Source organism: Scyliorhinus canicula, chromosome 17 (assembly GCF_902713615.1).
Source record: "Scyliorhinus canicula chromosome 17, sScyCan1.1, whole genome shotgun sequence".
Lineage (NCBI taxonomy): Eukaryota > Metazoa > Chordata > Chondrichthyes > Carcharhiniformes > Scyliorhinidae > Scyliorhinus > Scyliorhinus canicula.
In genome coordinates, this window is record NC_052162.1 from 118,186,064 (window position 1) to 118,213,059 (window position 26,996).

The 26,996-nt window shown below is 46.3% G+C and overlaps 1 protein-coding gene and 2 non-coding genes across 3 annotated transcripts; all 3 read left to right on the forward strand.

Annotated features, from left to right (window-relative positions):
• Nucleotides 1-15,750: 15,750 nt before the first annotated feature.
• trnae-uuc lies at nt 15,751-15,822 on the forward strand. Its single transcript has one exon. It is a non-coding gene; the product is annotated as a tRNA-Glu (tRNA).
• Nucleotides 15,823-17,012: 1,190 nt separating this feature from the next.
• On the forward strand, nt 17,013-17,084 carry trnae-uuc. The gene has a single exon. It is a non-coding gene; the product is annotated as a tRNA-Glu (tRNA).
• Nucleotides 17,085-22,306: 5,222 nt separating this feature from the next.
• Nucleotides 22,307-23,886, forward strand: LOC119951383 (zinc finger protein 214-like; the record flags this gene model as incomplete). Its single annotated transcript, XM_038774528.1, has 1 exon — nt 22,307-23,886. A coding segment is annotated over one exon (678 nt), but the record flags the coding sequence as incomplete, so codon positions are not given.
• Nucleotides 23,887-26,996: the final 3,110 nt, after the last annotated feature.

Here is a 26,996-nt window from a genome sequence, read left to right on the forward strand (position 1 = left end):
GCAGAGAGTTCCAGGTCATTATGACTCGTTGTGAAAAAAAAGGTTCTTCCTCACATCCCACCCGCCGATAGATTTTGCCTTGAGGGCAGAATTTTGCTGTCCAAAACGTGGTGAGAACAGAGGATGCATCTATTAAAACCGAAAATGGGTATATTTGAGGTGGTTTGGTTTGGGTTTGAGATATTTTAAATTTCCACATCCCACTCAACCCAGACCCATCCATTTGTTTTTTTTAAGATAAAATTTGCCTCAAAAGATTTGATTGCCATTTGTCTGCTATGGCTGACCTTAACTTCTTTTTCACAATAGCATTGCTAATAGCGCCTTCTGCAATGGTAGTTGTTATTGCAATTAAACATCAAATCAAACACAGGACATAAATAAGTTTAAAACTTTGAGTTAACTGACCTGCCCGAAAAGCTTGATAAACTCTTATTCAATCCATCTTTAGCCTGATACATCAATATCTGCAGCACATTGTCCATTTTGCACAATTAGATGGACAATCTCCAACTTTTGTGACCTACTTTGGGAAGTAGGTCTTTGAAGATGTATAGCTCTTGAGCAATCATAGAAAAGTTAAGGTTGTAATGATTACACAAGACATGGACATCAGACTCAATGACTGTCTTTTCATTTCTTGACAGACATATATTAGGGTACAAACTTTCAAGTTAGGTCACAATATACAAAATCTGATAAGATCGAGCTTGTTTGTTGACTTCCCCGACTTAAATGCTCTCTTTTCCATGCATTTGTGAATCTTTGCTGTCGGTGTCTTCATCAGCCTGCATTGGTTCCTCATTGTCGGATCCAATAAGATTATGGGCAACTCCCTGAGACTGACAAGAAGCATTGCTGTTGTGATCACAGTTATATGCTAGTGCAGCTTCTTGCTTGATAACATTGCTAAGAGCTCAAAGTTATGCCAGTAAGACTCAAACTGCTACAAATGTTGCTGCTGCTGGTTGTAAAACTGAAAATGACAACACTTTGAGTTTGTCACATCTGAATGCTTGGAGATTTTCAATGGGTTATCATCGTTTTTAATTTGGTTTTAAAAGGCACTTGCCGAATGGTTTTTCCAAAACCATTTATCACAAGGAGGTAAATTCCATATGCTCTTTCAAATTTTGGTTAAACATGCTGAGCACTGATATTTGAGTCGTGTTTCGCCGGGTTGTTAATGAGGTCAGGGATTTTAAATAGCCGGGTGTCAAACATTGGGGAGGTTTGATGCTCTTGTTGTCCCACACCTGCATAAAACCCATTCGCAAGTAACCATGTTTCTCATCCATGATGTTTGGCTGTTGGGTACAAGGGAATGGTTCCAGGGATGACATAGCCTTGTACCTCAACGTGCCAGGTCAAGGGCTAGCTCTGAAACTGGTGATGCTCTGCCCGATGGTACAATATCTAACTTTCCGGCACATGTTATGTCATTCTGGGGGAGGGTAGAGTTGAGTGGCCAGATGTGTATTCTCTGGGGAATGCCGACCACAGTTGTGCCTATTTACTGATGTGTAAGGGTTGTCTTCTGGGTGGCCAGAAGGGCAATAAACAACTACTAATGGCTCTTGCATGTTGAAACCAGACAGAAGAGACTGTGTCATGCTGGAGCCCAGGACCCAATAAGCAGCAGTCTAAACACTCACGACTTTTAGTATAACTCAGACATCTGACACCAAGAGTTCTATAGAGATATCCTGAAGTAACTGTACGCTTCATTGTAGATCAGTTCTGTAAACTACACAAATATAGGCAATGGACTCATGCACCACCCACAAGATCCAGCAGGTTGTCTGTCACATAATCTAATGACTTTGGGAAACATTATTTGCACTCTGCAGCTGAGCAAAGGTGCCAGTCCAGGCTCCTACTTATTCTCTGCCGCCACCACCATCTAGTTCTCTCATTCATGTTCCGTGCAAAGCCCAGTGCATCATCCTCAAACTGACTTTGGGGATGGATGTAAATCCGCTGGTGATAGAGAAGGAGTGAATGATACAGGGTGCTGTGAGGTGCGATCATTAATTTTGGGGTTCACTGTAATAGCTTAAAAAGAGGAAGACATGTTTGCATGATAACTGCAACAAAACACTTTCAAACTAATGCTCCATAGCTAATTACATGGCAATAGGAGTGTGTGTGTGTGTGTGACATGGCAATGGGTGTGTGTGTGTGTGACATGGCAATGGGAGTGTGTGTGTGACATGGCAATGGGAGTGTGTGTGTGACATGGCAATGGGAGTGTGTGTGTGACATGGCAATGGGAGTGTGTGTGTGACATGGCAATGGGAGTGTGTGTGTGACATGGCAATGGGAGTGTGTGTGTGTGTGTGTGTGACATGGCAATGGGAGTGTGTGTGTGTGTGTGTGTGTGACATGGCAATGGGAGTGTGTGTGTGACATGGCAATGGGGGTGTGTGTGTGTGTGTGACATGGCAATGGGAGTGTGTGTGTGTGTGTGACATGGCAATGGGAGTGTGTGTGTGACATGGCAATGGGAATGTGTGTGTGTGTGTGTGTGACATGGCAATGGGAGTGTGTGTGTGTGACATGGCAATGGGAATGTGTGTGTGTGTGTGTGTGACATGGCAATGGGAGTGTGTGTGTGACATGGCAATGGGAGTGTGTGTGTGTGTGTGTGACATGGCAATGGGAGTGTGTGTGTGACATGGCAATGGGAGTGTGTGTGTGACATGGCAATGTGAGTGTGTGTGTGACATGGCAATGGGAGTGTGTGTGTGACATGGCAATGGGTGTGTGTGTGTGACATGGCAATGGGAGTGTGTGTGTGTGTGTGACATGGCAATGGGAGTGTGTGTGTGACATGGCAATGGGAGTGTGTGTGTGACATGGCAATGGGTGTGTGTGTGTGTGACATGGCAATGGGAGTGTGTGTGTGTGTGTGACATGGCAATGGGAGTGTGTGTGTGACATGGCAATGGGAGTGTGTGTGTGACATGGCAATGGGTGTGTGTGTGTGTGACATGGCAATGGGAGTGTGTGTGTGTGTGTGACATGGCAATGGGAGTGTGTGTGTGACATGGCAATGGGAGTGTGTGTGTGACATGGCAATGGGTGTGTGTGTGTGTGACATGGCAATGGGAGTGTGTGTGTGACATGGCAATGGGAGTGTGTGTGTGACATGGCAATGGGAGTGTGTGTGTGACATGGCAATGGGAGTGTGTGTGTGACATGGCAATGGGGGTGTGTGTGTGACATGGCAATAGGAGTGTGTGTGTGTGTGTGTGACATGGCAATGGGAGTGTGTGTGTGACATGGCAATGGGGGTGTGTGTGTGACATGGCAATGGGAGTGTGTGTGTGACATGGCAATGGGAGTGAGTGTGTGTGTGACATGGCAATGGGAGTGTGTGTGTGACATGGCAATAGGAGTGTGTGTGTGTGTGTGACATGGCAATGGGAGTGTGTGTGTGTGTACTTGTGTGTCTCTGATACACCAGGAAGGAGGCCATTCGGCCCATTGTGCCTGGGCAGGCTCCTTGAAAGACCGACTCATGTCCGACTGCCCTGATCCTTCCCAACAGTCATTTCTTTCCAACACAAGTATTTATCCAATTCCCCCCTCCTGAGATTTATTATTAAATCTGCTTCCACCACTCTTTCAGCCAATCCAGATCCATTTTTTCTTCATGTCACCTCTGATTCTTTTACCAAACACCTTCAGACGGGATAGTGAGTGGAACAAGGAGAACAGGAATAGGATGATTCTGACCAGCAACGTGGGAAAGACGTTAAGCTTCACCCTGGCCGACTGCCTCTATTGATTTCAGGTGCAAGTCAAAGGGGAAGTTTGTCAGAATGGGGAGGGGGGAGACTGAAGGAAGGTGGGGAAACCACAAGAGAGGAGAGGGGAGGTAAAATAAAAGAAGAACACAGCTGATCCAAAGGGGGGAGGAAGGCGGGGGGGGGGGGGGGGGGCGGGTGGACAACGGGGAAGGGGGAGGAACTATAGACCGATCCAGAGGGCAGCAAAATGTACATCGGGTCAGTTACACGAAGGACAAAATAAACCTCTCTGTAAAATAAAGTAAATTAGCACGGGAAATAAAAATGTGATGAGTATATACAACTCTTTATAAATATGAGAAATGCCAATAAAAAGATTTTTTTTTAAAAGAATGGATTCAGACAGGGTTGTTTTCAGGCTTACCTTTTTTCATCCTGCAATGCATATCTTTTGTGGAATCTGAGTCATAAAGCTGAGGTATTGGATATTTGAGAAGCACAGAAGAATGAGATGCAAAATATCCACCCTACACATCAGCCCGGAGTGCGATGGAATACTCTCCACTTGCTTGGATGAGTGCTGCTCCATCAACACTCAAAAAGCTTGACACCATCTAGGACAAAGTAGTCCACTTGATTGGCACTTCATTCACCACCTTGAATATTCGCTCCCTCTACAATCGACATACAGTTGGAGCGGTGTGTGCCACATACAAGATGCACTGCAGCAACTCGGCCAGGTTTCTTCAACAGCATCTTCCAAACCCCCAACCTCTGCCACTTGGAAGGAAAAGGGCAGTAAATGCCTGGGGGCACCACTGCCTGCAAGTTCCCCTCCAAGCCACACACCATCCTGACTTGGAACTATATCGCAAGACATCCCTCATCACAATGCAGAGAATCTTCTTGTCTGATGTTGCATTCCAGGTGTTTTTCACATCCAACAAACTCTTTCTTCCTCAGCAACCATATGCTGCTTTGTCCATTACCTCTTGTGGGAGGGTTTTTACAGTCCCAAAATAGGGAACCCTCCTTGACGATCTTTTTACAAAAACACCTCTAAATCATCATCAGACAATGAAGGTGCTCTGCATTGTGATGAGGTATGTCTAGTTCTAATCCCGCCAAGAGATAGGAAATCCCCTTAAATACTAACTACAGTCTTTAAAAGCTGTAACAGTCAATTATTTCCTATACCAGTGATCTCGACTAACAGTATGCTGTACATAATTAACATTGGAAGGGATTGGAAGGCCAATGGTGTGCAGCCTCGGCCACCGCAAAACACCCGCGGGGGGAGCAGAAAATCCCACCCACTGTGTCCATAGCTGGAAAATATAGATAGACACTGACCACTCGGTCCCGAGTTACTGACCATGATCCAATCATGGCCTCTGCCACCTCCGCCGAGGCCCGGTTGACGTCTGTGGGTGACAACCTCCTTCCCACTTCTGGGAACAGCGTGCCCCACCTCTCCTCCATGGCATCCAGTAAAAGCTTGAGCTCTGTATCCGTGAATCTCGGGGCCTGCTTTGGAATTGCACTAGTGCCAAGTGGTGGGAATGCTGTCACATTAGCATGTCCTAAATGGCTCCGGCAGTCACGCCCCCATCAGGACCGGGGAACCCCTCCCATTCAGTCCTGGTGTCTACACTTAGCCTCTCAAACAGAGAATTCTGCCCCTTGTTCTTTGCTTCCTGACTTGATTCTCTAAATTGGGGAATTGTGGTCCCTGTGACATCACACTGTCGGGTATGATGCTATTGTGACAGAGTTCCGTGTTGTCACGGTACCCACCATGTTTGTTTACGTCATCCCGCATCACCCATTTCCATAGTTACCCAGTTTAACTCACTGTTGACAGAATCTTTCCCATTGATTTGGTGTTCTACCTGCCAATTGCTCAGACAGAAAACGATTGCTAAGCGTGAACATTATACCCAGGCACTCAGAACAATGATCGTGACTACGTGGATTATATATTGTTGGGCAAATGGTAAAATACATGGAGCAGTTCGCTCCGTTTCTGTCGCAAAAATTGATGAAGTGAATACTGTCGAAATTGAAGAAATTATCCCCGGTGGAGATCAGGCACAATATGTCAACGGTAAAAATACCTCAGCTGCTGTTGTGTCTGCAGAGGAGATCGAAGTTGGAACCAAATGAGGAGCTGTCGATAGCTGGGGATCCAGGTAGCTAGGAGCTGGGGGATCCAGCATCAGCTCAATTTGACACGATTGGTGGAACAGATAGAGGAGGATTTCAAGAGATGGGATTTGTTGCCGCTCTCCCTGGCGGGTAGGGTGCAGTCGGTCAAGATGACGGTCCTCCCGAGGCTCCTGTTTGTGTTCCAGTGCCTGCCCATCCTAATCCCCAAGGCTTTTTCTAAATGGGTAAGCAGGAGCATCATGGGATTCGTATGGGCGAATAAGACTCCGAGGGTGAAGACGGCGTTTTTGGGGCGTAGCAGAGACAGAGGGGGGCTGACGCTGCCGAATCTATGTGGCTATTATTGGGCAGCTGATTTGGGGATGATCCGTAAGTGGGTGATGGAGGGGGAGAGGGCGTCGTGGAAGAGGCTAGAGGTGGTGTCTTGTGTGGGTACGAGTCTGGGGGCACTGGTGACTGCACCGTTGCTGCTCCAGCCGGCAAGGTACACCACGAGTCCGGTGGTGGTGGCATCTCTGAAGATCAGGGAGCAGTGGAGGCGACATAGGGGCAAGGTGAGGGCCTCGGTCTGGTCCCCGATATGAGGGAACCACAGGTTTGTCCCGGGTAGGATGGATGGGGGATTTCTGAGCTGGTATCGGGCAGGGATTTTAAAAATGGGGGACCTATTCATCGATGGGCCTTTGTGCAGCCTAGGGGCGCTAGAGGAGAAATTTGGGTTACTTCCCAGGAATGCATTTAGGTACATGCAAGTGAGGGCGTTTGTGAGCCAGCAGGTGAGGGTACTTCCGCTGCTCCCAGCACGAAGGATTCAGGACAGGGTGATTTCGGGCGTATGGGTTGGAGAAGGCAACCTATAAGGAACTTCAGGAAGTGGAGGAGGCCTCGGTGGAGGAATTAAAGGGCAAGTGGGAGGAGGAGCTCGGGGAGGAGCTGGATGAGGATCTGTGGGCTGATGCCCTGAGTCGGGTTAATTCCTCCTCCTCTTGTGCCAGGCTCAGCCTAATACAGTTCAAAGTTGTTCATAGGGTGCATATGACGGGGGCGAGGATGAGTAGGTTTTTTGGGGTGGAGGACAGGTGTGTGAGGTGCTCGGGGAGCCCAGCAAATCACACCCATACACTCTGGACGTGCCCAGCGCTGGAGGTGTTCTGGAGGGGCTTTGCGAAGACTGTGTCCAAAGTGGTGAACACCCGGGTCAAGCCGATCTGGGCAATAGCATTATTCGGGGTATGGGACGAGCCGGGAGTGCAGGAGCCGAAAGAGGCCGGTGTTCTGGCCTTTGTGTCCCTGGTAGCCCGGCGGAGGATCCTACTAATGTGGAGGGATGCGAAGCCCCCAAGCTTGGAAGCTTGGATTAATGATATGGCTGGGTTCATCAAGCTGGAAAGGATAAAGTTTGCCTTGCGACGGTGTCTGTTCAGGGGTTCTTCAGACGGTGGCAACCGTTCCTAGACTTTCTAGCGGAACGTTTGGTGTAGGTCAACAGCAGCTGCATCCGGGGGGGGGGGGGCTTTTGTTTAGGTTAGAGTGGAGCGTTTTCCTTGCTGGTGTCTTTATTTGTTAAATGGTGGTTATTGTATTTTGTTGGAAATACCATGTATAATTTTTGCTTGTTTTGTGCTTTACCTCTTTTTCTGTTTGGAGTGTTTGGTTGAAAATCGTTGAAAATTTGAATAAATATATTTGAAAAAAAAAACTCTGGGTACGATCTACTAGCTGTGTTGCGCCCGAACAGGAGCACCGTGCAGCCGGTAGATGTAGCTTCCCCCAGGCTTCCAGGCAGGTGATACACCTCATTAGATCTAACCCGGTCTCGCACAGCGTCGTGATCAGGATCTCACCCACAATGGGTGGGATTAAGCCTCGAACACTTAACTGGGTTTAAAACCCAGGATCTATCAGCTCCTGGCATCTACCGGCCTCACCAGGGAAACCCCAGCCAGGCGCCGTTCAGTACTGGTCCACACAGACATGGGAAGCCCTGAGAAAGGGGGGGTCATCAGTGACCCCATAGCCCATGGGGAGTTGTGGGATAACGCCATGTGTGTGAGGAGTGAGATTGCTCGTGGGTGGGGGAGCCTCAAGCTGACTTATAGAAATTGGGGCACCCTTTCCAAATGGTGGGCCGATCTGTGAGAAGCCAGTCAGGACGGCGACTTCAGCTCCCCAGTGATGAAGATGATTCTCAGTGTGGGCTTGACCGGGGAGAATTCCCCAGGGCCCAGAAAAGTGACAAAATGTGGTCAAATTGCGGCGGAGAACTTGCCGACAGAGTCAGGGAGAAATTCACAACAAACCTGCCACAAATAACACTTTGAAACAGGGGCTGTTTAGCACAGGGCTAAATCGCTGGCTTTGAAAACAGACCAAGCAGGCCAGCAGCACGGTTCGATTCCTGTAACAGCCTCCCCCAACAGGCGCTGGAATGTGGCGACTAGGGGCTTTTCAGAGTAACTTCATTTTGAAGCCTACTCGTGACAATAAGCGATTTTCATTTCATTTCATGCCCTCTCCTTCTCTTTCCACAGATGCTGCCGGACCTGCTCAATTTTTCCAGTTCTTTCTGTATCTATGTTAAATTTGTCTGTGGTGACGGAACACTATTTACTGTCAAGGATAAAATAAATGTCCTTCCTCAGCCTTTGTGGATCATTTCAGTGGAAATGTGCTCTCCCAGGCTCAAAGAGCAACAGCCCACTGGAAGCAAAGTCTTGAGACCGGCCAGTCCAGCAGAAAGAAACCCTCCGACCCTCCCACTTCACCAAGTGTCAGAATGAACATGGTTCCGTCCTGGATGTGATTAACAGCAGCAACTGTAGCAGAATCCAACTCCTTCAATGACTTGAGAACTCGTTGGTGTCTCAGCAGGCTGGATAACTGAGTGAATCCCTTTCCACACTGAGAGCAGGTGAATGGCATCTCTCCGGTGTGAACTCGGTTCAGCACACTGGCTAAATCACTGGCTTTTAAAGCAGACCAAGGCAGGCCAGCAGCACAGTTCAATTCCCGTACCAACCTCCTGAACAGGCGCCGGAATGTGGCGACTAGGGGCTTTTCACAGTAACTACAGTGACAATAGGTGATTTTCATTTCAGTGTAGATGATGTTCTAAACCTCTGTGTGCAGAGAGCAGCTGAATGGTCTCTCGCCAGTGTGAACTCGCTGGTATCTCAGCAGTTGGGATGAATGACTGAATCCCTTACCACACAGAGGGCAGGTCAATGGCTTCTCACCTGTGTGAACCCACTGATGTCTCAGCAGGATGGATGGCTAAGTGAATCCCCTCCCACACACACTGCAGGTGAACGGCCTCTCCCCGGAGTGAACTCTCTGGTGTGTCAGCAGGTTGGTTAATTGAGAGAATCTCTTCCCTCACAGAGCAGGTGAACGGTCTCTCCCCAGAGTGAACTCGCTGGTGTGTCAGCAGTTGGGGTGAATGACTGAATCCCTAACCACACTCAGAACAGATAGAACATAGATACGGGCAATTTAGCATGGCCAATCCACCTAACCCACACATCTTTGGACTGTGGGAGGAAACCGGAGCACCCGAAGGAAACCCACGCACACACTGGGAGGACGTGCAGACTCCGCACAGACAGTGACCCAAGCCGGAATCGAACCTGGGACCCTGGAGCTGTGAAGCATTTATGCTAACCACCATGCTACCGTGCTGCCCAAATGAATGTTCTCTCCCCAGTGTGAACACGTCGATGTGTTTCCAGCACCGATGGGGAGCAGAATCCCTTCCCACAGTCCCCACATTTCCACGGTTTCTTCATGGTGGCTCTCCAGGTTCGATGATCAGCTGAGTTATCCACACTGAACGTGAGTACGGTTTCTCCCCGCTGTGAATAGTGTGATGTGTTTTCAGGCTGTGTAACTGGTTAAAGCTCTTTCCACAGTCAGTGAACTGGAACACTCTCACTCAGATGCCTGGGTCTTGGTAGATTTTCAGCTCAGACTGATGTTTAAAGCCTTTTGAAGAAGACAGAACAGTAAAATTATTTTTCCTTCTTGATTGAAAGGCCGATGATAATCATGTCCTGATGAATCAAGTGACTGTCAGATCTTCATCTGAGATTTAATTTGAGATTTCTGTCTGCAAATCCTCACTTTCTGATGTCCTGTAAAATGAGTTTACAAAAGCCATCACTGTCAGCACAGTATAGAAATTAAGAACAGACAATTCTAGTTTCGCTGGAATATTCAGTCCTCTTTCATTCCTCAAAAACTGCAAATCTCCATCCCACACACTCACCCTCCATTCTCACACTGCTGTATCTAATATTCACCCTCACAATTCTCCTGAAAGTCTTTCTGCAGCTATGATAGCATAGTGGTTAGCACAGTTGCTTCACAGCTCCAGGGTCCCAGGTTCGATTCCTGGCTTGGGTCACTGTCTATGCGGAGTCTGCACATTCTTCCCGTGTCTGCGTAGGTTTCCTCCAGGTGCTCCGGTTTCCTACCACAGTCCAAAGAAGTGCAGGTTAGGTGGATTGGCCATGTTAAATTGGCCTTAGTGTTCAAAAAGGTTGGGTGGGGTTACTGGGTTACAGGGAGGGTGGAGGTGCGGGCTTGGGTAGGGTGCTCTTTCCAAGGACTGGTGCAGACTCAATGGGCTGAATTGCCTCCTTCTGCACTGTAAATTCTATGATTCTATGATATGTCTATATTACTGGACTAAAATTTTGGGTAATGTACAGAACTGTATGATTTTATTAGATATTTAGAGATGTTTGTGTGGTGGTGGTGGGGGGGAGTGTGTGGCGGTGGTGGGGGGAGGTGGAGGGGGTGGTGGGGGGAGGTGGAGGGGGTGGTGGGGGGAGGGGGTGGTGGGGGGAGGGGGGTGTTCAAGACTGCATGGGGTTGCTTCAAGGAAGAACTTTATTTTGGAGGAAGAGCTCTCGAACCTCCTGCCTCTGAAGTTGGTGGTAGCAGAGATGATTAAGAATTTTAAAATGAAATTAAATGGGTACATGAAGGAAATAAACTTTCAGGGGAACAGGGACTGGTTGTTTAGCTGTACAGAGTCGGAATGGACAAGCTATTAAATTGATTTGTTCTGTGCCATAATGGCTCTATGTCTGGAAATATGTACATAGCTTTAGTATTATATTACAAGACTAGAAATATTAGTTAATATACCTTATTACAGAACCAAAAATAATACATCTAATCTGTACCATATAACAACACTGGGCATATCTCGCCCATATTAACTTACTGTCCCCTTAAATGTCAGCCATCTCCAGGGGAATCCAGCCCCTTATCTGTGAACATTAGGAAAGAGACCATCCTTTTAGCCAGACAAATAAATGTGGGGCTGATTTAGCACAGGGCCCAATCGCTGGCTTTGAAAGCAGACTGAGGCAGGCCAGCTGCTCGGTTCAATTCCTGTACCAGCCTCCCCGAACAGGTACTGGAATGTGGCGACATTACAGTAACTTCATTTGAAGCCTACTTGTGACAATAAGCGATTTCCATTTCATTTTTTCGTGTGTCAAGCTGAGGGACCAAAGGATATCAATGTCTTTAAGAGAGAGCCATGATGTGGAGAGAGAGAGAGAGCCATGATGTTTAAGAGAGAGAGAGAGACCTGGGCCAAGCTTTCCAGAGTCTGCACCCTCCCTGGATTCACTTCCTTTCCCTTCAGTTGAGGTCAGAATGAGACAATAAATGGAAAGGGAAGAAAAGAAAGTGTTTTACTCACAGAGGTTGAAAACAGGAGGAAGGTTTAGTCTGTGTGACGCTCAATTATCACTCACACAAAGCCCGCGCTCTGATTGGCTGGAGAACCAGAGTACCTCCCGTTCTCAAACTTTTTTTATTTGTCAACATCTCAGCCGGGAGGTCAGGAAGCGGGCTCTTTCCCGCATGTGCTCATCTACCCCCCTTCCCCCACCATTCCCCACCCATGGACATGCGCAGTCCCGGGCCGCCCGCCCGCGCGGCGGATAGAGCGGTTTCCCCAGCGTGGGGGAGCCTGGGAGCTACGGACGCCATTACTCATCCGGGGACCAGTCACCAAACCCATGGGATTGGGATGAAAAGTTGGGTGGGGAGCGCACTCACCCCACCCTGACACAAAGTACATGTCGGCAGTCACTGGATTTGATTGTGACACCCCCCCCCTTAGCAAAATTTTTTTTAACTTCATGTGGAAACATTTAGGCACTGGGTGACATTGGGGAGAGCAATAGGTGAGAGTGAAACTGAACCCCAGAGTCAGCACCTTCAGGGAAGGAGAATTGGGTGGAAAGCAGGAGGAATGCAAGAGGGAGGATTGCGAGTGTGAGTGCACACCAATGCGAAGGCAAATGTACACCGAGCGTGAGGGCACACTGAGCACGAAGCCATACCTTGCACGAGCGCACATCGAGCGCAAAGCCATACTGAGGGCGAGTACACACTGATTGTGGCAGATCAACATCATGCCGAGTGCGAGGGACACCGAATGTGAGGGCCCTGTTCACTATGTATTTGTTTATTCTGTAATTGGTTCCCTCATGTCACTGTGATGCTCCAGTTATCCATTTTTACAACTACACTGTCGTGTATTGTAGTGTATTGAAGCCCGTAGAATGGCACGGTGCTGTCTCTTTGTGATTTACGGTTATTGTGGTGTGCGGACTGTTCATGGACCAGGTTTCGTCTGTTTCTTTGCAATGGTGAAATGACAGTGATTTTGCGGTATTTTACCTATTTACTGTTTTATGTTGGTGTTTTGTATTTTGTTTTTATGTATACGGAAGAATTATTGAACAATTCAAGATGTAAAACTTGTCTGCAGGTTGTGTTTCTCTGAGTTTCTGTTGTTTTGGCTGTAACTCTGTTTCCAGACCTGGTGTTTTGTATGGTGACTGCCTTTTTCTAACTTTGCAGCCAGAACCTATCCAAGGTTGTACATTCCTGCTACCGGTTTGATGAAGGGCAGCAGTAGCCTGCTGTAAGGGGTGGATTTTGGTTGGCATGCTGCCGGGCTGAAGGTGGAGGAGAGCTCAATCTTGCAGTCTTTGAACTAGACGGGGTCGGGAGACCAGGATTGGGTACTGTGGGAGAGGCAAGGCAGGGGCCCAATTGACTGTGTAATTCAGAGGTCTTATCAGGGTATCTCATAACCTACTGGTGACTCCTGTGTTTGTTTGTTTTTAATATATTTTATTACAAACATGGATCAACGCAGGTTACAGCAAATAAACACCCCGGGAAACATACTTCCCAGCAATCAACTATACAATGTGTACAGATTTCCCCCCATTTTCACCCACCCCCCCACCCCCCACCCCACGACAAACAGCCCCTCACACATAGTCACAAACATCCCCCACCTTTCCTCAAAGCCCGCTGAAGAGCCCCTTAACTCATACTTTATATTTTCTAACCACAGGAAGTCATACGGGTCACACAACCAAGCCGCCATCCCCAATGGCCATGCCGACCACCACTTCAGCAAAATTTGCTGCCGTGCAATCAGAGAGGTGAACGCCACAACATCGACTTTCGACATCTGCATGAAACCCAAAATATTGCCACCAAAGGGTCCCGGTCCACCTCCTCCTCCACAATCTTGGCTAAGACCGCGAACTCTCCTGCCCAGAATCTTCCCAATTTTTTGCAATCACAAAACATGTACACCTAATTCGCTGGCCCCCACCCACACCTCTCACACCGATCTGCTACCCCCTGGAAGAAGCCACTCATTCTCGCCTGAGTCATATGCACCCTGTGCACCACCTTAAACTGTTCAGGCACAACCTTGCACAAGAGGGGGTCCCGTTTATCCTATGCAGTGCCTCATTCCATTCTCCCCAATTGATCTCCCCTCCCAACTCTGCTTCCCATTTCTCCTTGATCTTCACCACCGACTCGCCTCTCTGCTCCCCCAGCCACTTGTATATATATCCCAAATTCTTCCCTCCACTTCCGCATCCTGAAGCAACAGCTGCTCCAGCAGGATGACCTGTGTTTGTGGCTGCTCCTTGTTTGGGGGCAATGCAGGGTGCTGATGTTTTTCTTTTGAACTGATGTTAGTCTCTGTGTAACTGGTGAGGAATTGTATGTTTGCTATCGTCTTATTGTTTTTTCCCCAGCGGCTGTGTGCTTACCAAATGTGGCCCCTGAAACAGGGGAGTTTGTGTGTGTTCAGCAAACGCGATAGTTTCACTTAGGTAAAAGATCAACCAAAATTGGGAACTATTCAAATTTTGATCAAAACGTAATTGCGAAAAACAATGTATTTACCAATTGAAATGAGTTCTTACTAATTACTGATAATGTCCACCGGATGTTGCGTTGTAAGTTTCACAGGAGCCACAGTGAGAAGGTTGGTGGGTTTTGTAAATTGGAAGTGACACATGAGCAGCTTGTTGGGCTGTTTCGTCTCACTGTCGATTTCATGTTCCAGCAAACGACAATCGGTGTTCTGATTGGCTGAAGATTTCTCTTATGTTCATTCTAAACATGGAAGTTTTTATATTTCAAATGAAAGCTCGGACATGAATATAAAAGGTGAATGATATAGTGTCAGGCGGTATAGCTTTTGCGTGTCAGTTTCCCTGGTGGTCTAGTGGTTAGGATTCGACGCTCTCACAGCCGTGGCCCGGGTTAGATTCCCGGTCAGGGAATGATACATTATTGTTGTCCACAAAACTGTTCAACGAAGCTGTATCGCAGTTTCACAGAAAGGAGCTCTGCTGGAATCAGGTAATTGACATTTGTTATTTCGCGTGAGAGCTGGCAAAGTTACAAGTGCACAGGTCAACAATAAACACAGAGGCAGGAAGAAATGGGCTGTGATTGGTGCAAAGGAAGCGAGATTGTGAAGCAGCAGAAATCTGGCTGGTGTTGAGCCAGCTTTTATTGCTCACACAAACAAAATTATCTCCCAGATCTGGTTCCAAATCTTGGGTGTGATGACAAGAAAACTTCTAACTGAAATTATTCAGTCCATTGAGGTCACAGGAGCTGAATAAAACAGAAGAAGCTCAAAGGTAGTGCCACTCTCTGAGGAATTGTGGAAATGTTGCTGGGAGGTTAAGTGAGCTGAATAAAAGCTACCTGCATGTTTCTGAGCCTGTGCTCGGTGTATTGGGAGGTTTGCTCCTGGTTGGAGTGTCCCCGGGATGGGCAGTAACCAGCAGATTGAAGCTGCAGTCTCCACGTTCTGCTGGCAGCGAGTGAATGGAGAGTTTGGGTAAAATCCTGCTGCTTGCCCCTCACTCACCCACTGTGGAGCCGGGCAAGAATTAATCTCATTCAAAACTTGTGGAAGTGTAAATTTCACAAGCTGTGAGATGACGTATTGTGCTAATGTTTAACAACAAATTGGAACGAGGAAGCTTTGCCTCATAGTTACAGATGAGTACGTTTTAATGTTCTGCACAGTATGAAACAGGGGAGTTTGTGTATGTTCAGCAAACGTGATAGTTTCACTTCGGTAAAAGATCAACAAAAATTGGGAACTATGCAAATTGTGATCAAAACGTAATTGCAAAAAACAATGTATTTAACAATTGAAATGAGTTCTTACTAATTACTGATAATGTCCGCCGGATGTTGCGTTGTAAGTTTCACAGGAGCCACAGTGAGAAGGTTGGTGGATTTTGTAAATTGGAAGTGACACATGAGCAGCTTGTTGGGCTGTTTCGTCTCACTGTCGATTTCATGTTCCAGCAAACGACAATCGGTGTTCTGATCGGCTGAAGATTTCTCTTATGTTCATTCTAAACATGGAAGTTTGTATATTTCTAATGAAAACTCGGACATGAATATAAAAGGTGAATGATATAGTGTCAGGCGGTATAACTTTTGCGTGTCAGCTTCCCTGGTGGTCTAGTGGTTAGGATTCGGCGTTTTCATCGCCGTGGCCCGGGTTCGATTCCCGGTCAGGGAATGATAAATTTTTGTTGTCCACAAAACTGTTCAACGAAGCTGTATCGCAGTTTCACAGAAAGGAGCTCTGCTAGAATCAGTTAATTGACATTTGCAGTTTCGCGTGAGAGCTGGCAAAGTTACAAGTGCATAGGTCAACAATAAACATAGAGGCAGGAAGAAATGGGCCGTGATTGGCTGCAAACAAAGAGAGATTATGAAGCAGCAGAAATCTGGCCGGTGTTGAGCCAGCTTTTATTGCTCACACAAACAAAATTATCTCCCAGACTGGTTCCAAATCTTGGGTGTGATGACAAGAAAACTTCTAACTGAAATTATTCAGTCCATTGAGGTCACAGGAGCTGAATAAAACAGAAGAAGCTCAAAGGCAGTGCCACTCACTGAGGAATTGTGGAAATGGGAGGTTAAGTGAGCTGAATATAAGCTACCTGCATGTTTCTGAGCCTGTGCTCAGTGTATTGGGAGGTTTGCTCCTGGTTGGAGTGTCCCCGGGATGGGCAGTAACCAGCAGATTGAAGCTGCAGTCTCCACGTTCTGCTGGCAGCGAGTGAATGGAGAGTTTGGGTAAAATCCGGCTGCTTGCCCCTCACTCACCCACTGTGGAGCCGGGCAAGAATTAATCTCATTCAAAACTTGTGGAAGTGTAAATTTCACAAGGCTGTGAGATGACGTATTGTGCTAATGTTTAACAACAAATTGGAACGAGGAAGCTTTGCCTCATAGTTACAGATGAGTACGTTTTAATGTTCTGCACAGTATGAAACAGGGGAGTTTGTGTGTGTTCAGCAAACGTGATAGTTTCACTTCGGTAAAAGATCAACCAAAATTGGGAACTATTCAAATTTTGATGAAAACGTAATTGCGAAAAACAATGTATTTAACAATTGAAATTAGTTCTTACTAATTACTGATAATGTCCGCCGGATGTTGCGTTGTAAGTTTCACAGGAGCCACAGTGAGAAGGTTGGTGGGTTTTGTAAATTGGAAGTGACACAGAGCAGCTTGTTGGGCTGTTTCGTCTCACTGTCGATTTCATGTTCCAGCAAACGACAATCGGTGTTCTGATCGGCTGAAGATTTCTCTTATGTTCATTCTAAACATGGAAGTTTGTATATTTCTAATGAAAACTCGGACATGAATATAAAAGGTGAATGATATAGTGTCAGGCGGTATAACTTTCGCGTGTCAGTTTCCCTGGTGGTCTAGTGATTAGGATTCGGCGCTTTCACCGCCACGGCCCGGGTTCGATTCCCGGTCAGGGAATGATCAATTTTTGTTGTCCACAAAACTGTTCAACAAAGCTGTATTGCAGTTTCACAGAAAGGAGCTCTGCTAGAATCAGATAATTGACATTTGTAGTTTCGCATGAGAGCTGGCAAAGTTACAAATGCACAGGTCAACAATAAACACAGAGGCAGGAAGAAATGGGCAGTGATTGGCTGCAAACGAAGAGAGATTATGAAGCAGCAGAAATCTGGCCGATGTTGAGCCAGATTTTATTGCTCACACAAACAAAATTACCTCCCAGATCTGGTTCCAAATCTTGGGTGTGATGACAGGAAAACTTCTAACTGAAATTATTCAGTCTATTGAGGTCACAGGAGCTGAATGAAACAGAAGAAGCTCAAAGGTAGTGCCGCTCACTGAGGAATTGTGGAAATGGGAGGTTAAGTGAGCTGAATATAAGCTACCTGCATGTTTCTGAGCCTGTGCTCGGTGTATTGGGAGGTTTGCTCCTGGTTGGAGTGTCCCCGGGATGGGCAGTAACCAGCAGATTGAAGCTGCAGTCTCCGCGTTCTGCTGGCAGCGAGTGAATGGAGAGTTTGGGTAAAATCCGGCTGCTTGCCCCTCACTCACCCACTGTGGAGCCGGGCAAGAATTAATCTCATTCATACCTCCTGGAAGTGTAAATGTCACAAGCTGTGAGATGACGTATTGTGCTAATGTTTAACAACAAATTGGAACGAGGAAGCTTTGCCTCATAGTTACAGATGAGTAAGTTTTAATGTTCTGCACAGTATAAAACAGGGGAGTTTGTGTATGTTCAGCAAACGTGATAGTTTCACTTCGGTAAAAGATCAACAGAAATTGGGAACTATTCAAATTTTGATCAAAACGTAATTGCGAAAACCAATGCATTTAACAATTGAAATGAGTTCTTACTAATTACTGATAATGTCCCCCGGATGTTGCGTTGTAAGTTTCACAGGAGCCACAGTGAGAAGGTTGGTGGGTTTTGTAAATTGGAAGTGACACATGAGCAGCTTGTTGGGCTGTTTCGTCTCACTGTCGATTTCATGTTTCAGTAAACAGCAATCGGTGTTGTGATTGGCTGAAGATGTCACTTGTGTTCATTCTAAACATGTAATTTTGTATATTTCTAATGAAAACTCGGACATGAAAATAAAAGGTGAATCATATACTGTCAGGCGGTTTAAATTTTGCTCGTCAGTTTTATGGCGGTCTGGTGGTTAGGTTTCGGCATTTTCACCGCCGCGGCGTGGGTTCGATTACCGGCCAGGGAATGATGAATTATTGTTGTCCACCAAACTGTTCAACGAAGCTGTATCACAGTTTCACAGAAAAGAGCTCTCCCTTAAATACTTAAGCAAAATTTGTCGTTTCAAGTCAGAGCTGGAAAGGTTGCAAGTGTAGCAGGTCAACAATAAACACAGAGGCAGGAAGAAATGGACAGCGATTGGCTGCAAAGGAAGAGAGATTATGAAGCAGCGGAAATCTGGGTGGTGTTGGGCCAGCTTTTATTGCTCGCCCAGACAAAATTATCTCCCAGATCTGGGTCCAAATCTTGGGTGTGATGACAAGAAAACATCAAACTGAAATTATTCAGTCCATTGAGGTCACAGGAGCTGAATACAACAGAAGATGTTTGGGGCAGCAGGGTAGCATGGTGGTTAGCATCAATGCTTCACAGCTCCAGGGTCCCAGGTTCGATTCCCGGCTGGGTCACTGTCTGTGTGGAGTCTGCACGTCCTCCCCCTGTGTGCGTGGGTTTCCTCCGGGTGCTCCGGTTTCCTCCCACAGTCCAAAGATGTGCGGGTTAGGTGGATTGGCCATGCTAAATTGCCCGTAGTGTTAAAAGTAGGGTTAAGGGGGAGGTTGTTCAGTTACCGGTATAGGGTGGATACGTGGGTTTGAGTAGGGTGATCATGGCTCGGCACAACATTGAGGGCCGAAGGGCCTGTTCTGTGCTGTACTGTTCTATGAAGCTGTATCACAGTTTCACAGAAAAGAGCTCTGCTAGAATCAGTTAAGTGACATTTGTAGTTTCACGTGAGAGCTGATATAATGTCAGCCGGGTTAAAATTCTACTTGTCAGTTTCCCTGGTGGTCTAGTGGTTTATATTCGGCGCTCTCACCGCTGCGGCCCGGGTTCGATTCTCGGTCAGGGAATTATGATTTATTGTTATCCACCGAACCGTTCAACGAAGCTGAATCACAATTTCATAGAAAAGAGCTCTGCCTCAAAGAGTTAAGCGACCTTTGTCGTTTCACGTCAGAGCTGGAAAAGTTACAAGTGCAGCAGGTCAACAATAAACACAGAGGCAGGAAGAAATGGACTGTGATTGGCTGCAAAGGAAGAGAGATTATGAAGCAGCGAAAATCTGGGTGGTGTTGGGCCAGCTTTTATTGCTCATTATCTGGCTGAATGATTCAGTGAATCCCTGTCCACATGCAGAGCAGGTGAATGGCTTCTCCCCAGTGTGAGCCCTTTGATGTGTCAGCAGGTGGGATGACTGAGTGAATCCCTTCCCACACACAGAGCAGGTGAGTGGCCTCTCCCCAGTGTGACAACATTGATGAGTTTCCAGCACAGATGGGGATCTGAATCCTTTCCCACAGTGCCCACATTTTCAGGGTTCCTCCATGGTGCTGGCATCCTTGGGACTCACCAGTTTTCATAATCAGTTGAAGCCTTGTCCACAGCAAAAACATGCAGGATTTCTCTCCACTCTGAATGGTGCGATGTTTTTTCAGGCTGTGTAAGTGGGTAACACCAGGGCGGCACGGTGGTGCAGTGGTTAGCACTGGTTCGATCCCGGCCCCCTGTCTGTGTGGAGTTGCACATTCTCCACATGCCTGCGTGGGTCTCACCCCTACAACCCAAAGATGTGCAGGTTAGGTGGATTAGCTGCACTAAATTGCTCCTTAATTGGACAAAATAATTGGGTATTCTAAATTTATAAAACAAAGTAATTGGTTGATGCTTTTTCCAATCAGTTCCTTGAAACGCAATTACCCAGGTGTGTGTGTCTTGGTGCTTTAAAATCTCTTGAGACAGACAAACATTTCTACTTCTGGATTCAAAGTCTGATGATATTCAGGTCACAAGGAATCAAGTGACTGTCAGACTCAGATGCAACATTTACTTTCAGATTACTGTCTGTAAATTCTCACTTTCTAATATACTGTAAAAGAAGATTATAAATATCATACTGTCAAATAAAATAGAAATTCAGAAGGCATTTCTAGTTTTGATGGAATATTTTTCTTCCCTCATTCCCCTAAAGCTATAAATTTCCATCCCACACACTCTCCCTCCATTCTCACTCTGCAGTATCTAATATTCACCCATGATTAGGCATATGGGGCAGTGTGGGAGAACTTTATTTCAGCTGTGAGTGCTGATGACTTGGAACTCACTACCTAGTGGTGCAAGTTGCGATGATAAGATTATTTGAAATTGAACGTAGAAGGGCACCTGAAGGAAATAAACTTGCAGAGGTATTGTGATATCGAGGGGAAATGGGACAGCCTGAATTGTTCTGCAGAGTCGGCATGGATTCAAGTGACTGAATGGACTCCTTCTGTGCTGTAACAAAATAGAGAACTTATTCACAGAACTATATCAGAAGACAAGAAATAATAATAAATGGCTTAACCCCTTTAATGTGAACATTAGGAAAGAGACCATTCTTTTAGCCAGACAAATAAATGTGTCAAGCTGAGGAAGCAAAGGATGTCAATGTCTCTAAGGGAGAGAGAGACCTGGGCCAAGCTTTCCAGAGTCTGCACCCTCCCTGGATTCACTTCCTTTCCCTTCAGTTGCTGTAAGTCCCCAATGTCCCCCCAGAATGAGAAAGGAAATGGAAAGGGGGAAACACTGAGCTCCCAGATGAGGAGGAAATTTTGGTCTGAAACTCATTGTCCAAGCTCCGAATTGTGACGTCACAATAGAGCCCTGCTGAATCAACCAATAACAAATCACTCTGCTCCACGGTGACGTCTGCGGGTTCCAGAGCGCAGTCCCGTCCCCATTGTTCCCCCTCCCCCGTCACCTCCTCCAGACAAGGTTTCCAGGCAACCGGCTGACGGCTCCCGCCAGAGCGAGAAGCCGCTCAGTGATCTCCCCCAAGGTCCGGTACTGCGCATGTTCAAAGGACGGGGTAGGTGCGCATGTGCAGGGAGTTCCCGCCCCCTTGACCCACATGTCGAGGTATTGACCAATGGCAAACTGGGAGGACCGGAAGGACTCTTCTCCGCCAGCCAATCAGAGTTCCATCATTGTATGCCTGCGGAGTTTGGAAATTGCGCTTGTTGACCTGCTCATTCCTGCCCAGCAAAGCTGCTGCTCCTCACTCTGAATGAGCTTGAGCATCACACCTCCTGTCTCCAACATCTGTGAGTAAAACACTTTCTTTTCTCCCCCTTTCCATTTCTTTTCTCATTCTCACCTTCAGTTGATCACTTGCAGCAACTGAAGGGAAAGGAAGTGAATCAGGGAGGGTGCTGACTCTGCAAACCTTGGCCCAGGTCTCTCTCTCTTAAAGACATTGACATCCTTTGCTCCCTCAGCTTGACACATTTCTTTGTCTGGCTAAAAGGATGGTCTCTTTCCCAATGCTCACAGCTCTGATTCTCCGCCCCTCCGAATCCACTCCCTGAAGACGACATATGGGGTAGTGTTTGGAGACTAGGCATTGGGGAATGAGAGAGGAAAAAATGTTCCATAGAAACGAGAGTTGTCCATTCTGAAATTCTATCCTGCACTTTTGTAAACTCATTTTGTAAACTCTTTTTATAGGATATTAGAAGAGGAGGAATTACAGACCGAAAACTCAAACGTAATTCTCGATGTGACGGAGTCACTCTATTCCTTGGGACCTGAATATCATTGGCCTTTGAATCTAGAAGGAGAAATGTTTATCTGTTCTGTCGGCTTCAAAATATTTTAATCATCAGTGTGACTGGAAAAGCACCGAGACACACACACCTGAGTGAGAGTGTTCCAGAACACTGACTGTGCAAAGAGCTTTAACCAGTTACACAGCCTGAAAAAAACATCACACGATTAACAGCGGAGAGAGACCGTACACGTGTTCTGTGTGTGGACAAGACTCAACTGATTGTCCGACCTGGAGAGACACAAGGAGATCCAAAACATGGAGAAACCGTGGAAATGTGGGGACTGTGGGAAGGGATTCAGATCCCCATCTGTGCTGGAAGCTCATCGACGCATTCACACTGGGGAGAGGCCATTCACCTGCTCTGTGTGTGGGAAGGGATTTGCTGTGTTATCCAACCTGCGGGCACACCAGCGAATTCACACCGGCGAGAAGCCATTCACCTGCCCTCAATGTGGGAAGGGATTCAGTGATTCATCCAACTTGCGGAATCATCAGCTAATTCACACTGGGGAGCGATTGTTCACCTGCTCTCAGTGTGGGAAGAGATTCACTCAGATATCCCAGCTGAAGAGCCACCAACGGGTTCACACTGGCGAGAAGCCATTCACCTGCTCTCAGTGTGGGAAGGGATTCACTGAGTTATCCAGCCTGAAGAAACATCAGCGAGTTCACACTGGGGAGAGGCCGTTCACCTGCTCTCAGTGTGGGAAGGGATTCCGTGTTTCATACGTACTAGTGAAACACCACCGGAGTCACAGCGGAGAGAGGCCATTCACCTGCTCTGCTTGTGGGAAGGGATTTACTGAGCTATCCATATTGAAGAAACACCAGCGAGTTCACACTGGGGAGAGGCCATACACCTGCTCTCAGTGTGGGAAGAGATTCACTCGGTCAGACACCCTGCAGTCACATCAGCGAGTTCACACTGGGGAGAGGTCGTTCACCTGCTCTCAGTGTGGGAAAGGATTTATTCACTCATCCAGCCTGTGGACACACCAACGACTTCACACTGGATAGAGGCCACTCGTGCTCTCAGCCTGGGAAGGAAATATGTGATTCATTGCACCTGTTGAGATACCAACAAGTTCACAATTGATTACAGGAGTTGGATTCTGTTATTGTTTCTGCTCTCAATTACACCCAGGACTGCATTTTGTTCATTCTGACAGTTGATCAATGGGGATGATCAGATGGTTTCTTTCTACTGAACTGGCTGGTCTCACGACGTTGCCTCCAGTGTCTTTGAGACTTGTTGCAATTGCCTGGTTCTAAATGTCGCGAGAATCACAGAGCGAAAGAGTGTTTGTAAGTTTGAAGATATTTAGTTCCCATTTCTATTTGGATCCTCCAAAGCATGCCACCTTGCCATGGAGATGGGCTGTGGTGGTTATATGTTTTTTTTCTGTTTGATTTATTTGGGTGTTCCTCAGAGAAGAAAACTATGAGGTATGAGGGGCAAGTTGTTTGAAGTGGATAGGGACACTGATGGGAAACAGGGACTAGCTAATATTAAAGGAAATATTACATATTTACCAGGTGGTCAGTTAGATCTGTTGGCTGGTTCATGATGTGGAGTGACGCCAACAGCATAGGTTCAATTCCCATACAGAGAGGTTATCCATGAAGGCCCTGCCTTCTCAACGTTGCCCCTCACCAAAAGTGTGGTGACCCTCAAGTTAAGTCATCACCAGTAAGCACTCTCTCTCTCAAAGGGGAGAGCAGCCTATGGTCCTTTGGGACTTTAGTGACTTTCATTTTACAGAATACAACAAATATAGATTCCTTTAAGGAACAGAAATCAAAGTTCAAGATCCCATTAGATCAAAGGAAGCGGCTCTTGAAGTGACCAAAATAGAAATAAGCCTGAGGATTGGGAACTTGTTTGGAATTCAGCAAAGGAGAACCAAGAAACTGATTTTAAAAAATAGAACACGAGAGCAAACTGGGGAGAAACATAAAAACCGACTGGAAAAGCTCTGATAGGGATGTGAAAAGGAAAAGATTAGTAAAGACCAATGTGGGTCCATTCCAGACAGAGACAGGAGAGTTTATAATGGGGAATAAGGAAATTACAGAGAAACTAAACAATGTGTGTCTGTCTTCACGGAGGAAGATACAGAAATTGTCCTAAAAACGCACTGTAGCATTGTGGATAGGACAATCGCTTCACAGCTCCAGGGTCCCAGGTTCGATTCCGGCTTGGGTCACTGTGCGGAGTCTGCACATCCTCGCCATGTGTGCGTGGGTTTCCTCCGGGTGCTCCAGTTTCCTCCCACAGTCCAAAGATGTGCAGGTTAGGTGGATTGGCCATGATAAATTGCCCTTAGTGCCCAAAATTGCCCTTAGTGTTGGGTGGGGTTGCTGTGTTGTGGGGATATGGTGGAGGTGCAGGCTTGGGTAGGGTGCTCTTTTCAAGAGCCGGTGCAGACCCGATGGGCTGAATGGCCTTCTTCTGCAGTGTAAATTCTATGAAACACCAGAGAACCAAGGGACCAGTGAGCACGAGGAACTGAAAGAGATTCGTATTAGTGAAAAAGTAGTACTGGAGAATAATGTGGTTGAAAGTTAACAAATCCCCAAAAGCTGATGGGCTACATCCCAGAGTGTTGAAAGAGGCGGCTGTAGAGATAGTGGATACATTGGTGATCATCTTTGAGTATCCTGTAGATTCTGGAATGGTTCCTGTAGATTGGAAGGTGGTAAATGTAACCCCACTATTTAAGGGGGCAGAGAGAAAACGGTGAACCACAGACCCATTAGCCTGACATCAGTAGGAGGAAAATTGCTACAATCTATTATAAAGGATGTGATAACATACAAATTAGGAACAGGAGTAGGCCACTCGGCCCCTCGAGCCTGCTCCACCATTCAATATGTTCACGGCTGATCTGATTGTAACCTCAAACCCACATTCTCGCCGACTACCCAACAACCTTTCACCCCCTTGCTTCCCAATAATCTATCAGCTCTGCCTTCAAAATATTCAAAGACTCTGTTTCCACTGCCCTTTGAGGAAGAGAGTTCCAAAGACTCCCAACCCTCTGAGAGAAAAAAGTTCTCCTCTGCCTTAAATGGACAAGTTATTATTTTTCAAGTGACTCCAATTTCTAGATTCTCCCAGAAGTGGAATCATCCTTTCCACATCCAGCCTGTCGAGGCCCCTCAGGATCTTATACGGTTCAATCAAGTCACCTAAACTCCATCGGACACAAGCCCAGCCTGTCCAATCATTCCTCATAAGACCAGCCTCCAATTCCAGGTATGAGTCCAGTAAACCTTCTCTGAACTGCTTCCAACACATTGACATCATTCCTTAAATGGAGCAATACTGTACATAGTGCTCCAGATGTGGTCTCACCAATGTCCTGTATAACTGAAGCATAACCTCCCTCCTTTTGTATTCAATTCCCCTCACAATAAACAATAACATTCTCTTAGCTTTCCTAATTACTTGCTGTACCTGTATACTCACCTTTTGTGATTCAGGCTCTTGGACACCCAGATCCATCTGAGTCTCAGAGCTCTGCAATCTCTCACAGTTTAGATAATAAGCATGTTTTATTCTTTCTACCCAGATGGATAATTACACCTTTTCCCACATGAATCTCCATTTGACAGATTTTTTCCCCACTCACTTAACCTACCTATATCACTTTACTCTCCTTATGTCCTCTTCACAATTTACTTTCCTTCCTATCTTTGTAAAATTGGAACATAGGAGCAGGACTTAGCCATTCAGCCCGTCAAGCCTGCTCCACCATTCAATACAATCGTGGCTGATCATCCACTTCAATGCCTTTTCCCCCACACTGTCCCCATATCCCTTTGTGTTATTGGTATTTCGAAATCTGTGAGTCTCTACTTTAAACGCACTCAGTGACTGAGCTTCCACAGCCCTCTGGGGTAGAGAATTCCAAAGATTCACAACACAACCCTCTGAGTAAAGAAATGTCTCCTCGGAGACCGTCCCTAAGTGGCTTCTCCCTTATTTTGAAATTGTGTCCCCTGGTTCCAGACTCCCCAACCAGGGGAAACATCTCATCTGCATCTGTTGCCAATTATTTTTGGCTCTCCTCAACAGACACGGAATACAAAGCAGCTGAGAAATGTGAAGAACAGATGATGAATGCTGCAGCATCGATAGCAACCTGTCTTACCATCAAGTGAAGAATTCTGCAGTCAGAGCCAGGCAACTACATATCACTGAATTGTTGAAGCTTTTCTTGTGTAATCTTGGAGGCCACCCCGGTCTTTGGAAATCTAGGAGTTGGTAAATTTATGCTTGTGACTGTGGCATGTGAGAAGACTAAAATGGACTATACTCACTACACTCGCATGTATGTTTGACTGTTGAAACATGTAAAATTATATTACAGAGTATAAGTTGCATGTAATCATAAGAAATGTTTCAAATGAAAAATGTTTTTAGAAAAACAAAGCGTAAATAGCTGGTTCATTTTTTTAAAAGGGCGGGGGGGGGGGGGTGGTGTATGATGATTGGAAGATTTTAGGAAAATTCGATTATAAGTGTATTGGGCAATGTAAAGGTAAAAAGTGTGGGGGTTAGAGTGTGATTCCATTGCAGTGGTCCTTTTTTTATTTTACAGAAGGATCCTGTTTTGCAGGACCTGGGTGTTTTTAGTAGCCAGAAGGTGAAATTGTTAAAGGAATGTGTTTTTCAGTCTGGGCTAATGGACTGTGGTTTGACTGGGAAAGTACTTGTGGAATGAATGTTCTTTGCAGCCGGCAGAGATCATTTGTTTTCCAGCTTGGGGAGATGAGGTCATTGCTGGGTAGAACCAAGGAAGGCAGAAAGACATTTTAAAAATGTTTAGAGAGCAGTTTTTGCAGAAAGGTTTGGAGAGAGGAGTTGAATTCTGGGTCCACAATTCTCCCACAGAAAGATAGATTGAGAGCTGTATCTTTCTTTTCCTGTTGTTTAATGGGAGATTGAGTAGTGATGTTTAAATGGGTGATTGTAAGCTGTTGTTTTTGGGGCTGAAGTTAAAATGTTTAATATTGTAGCCAC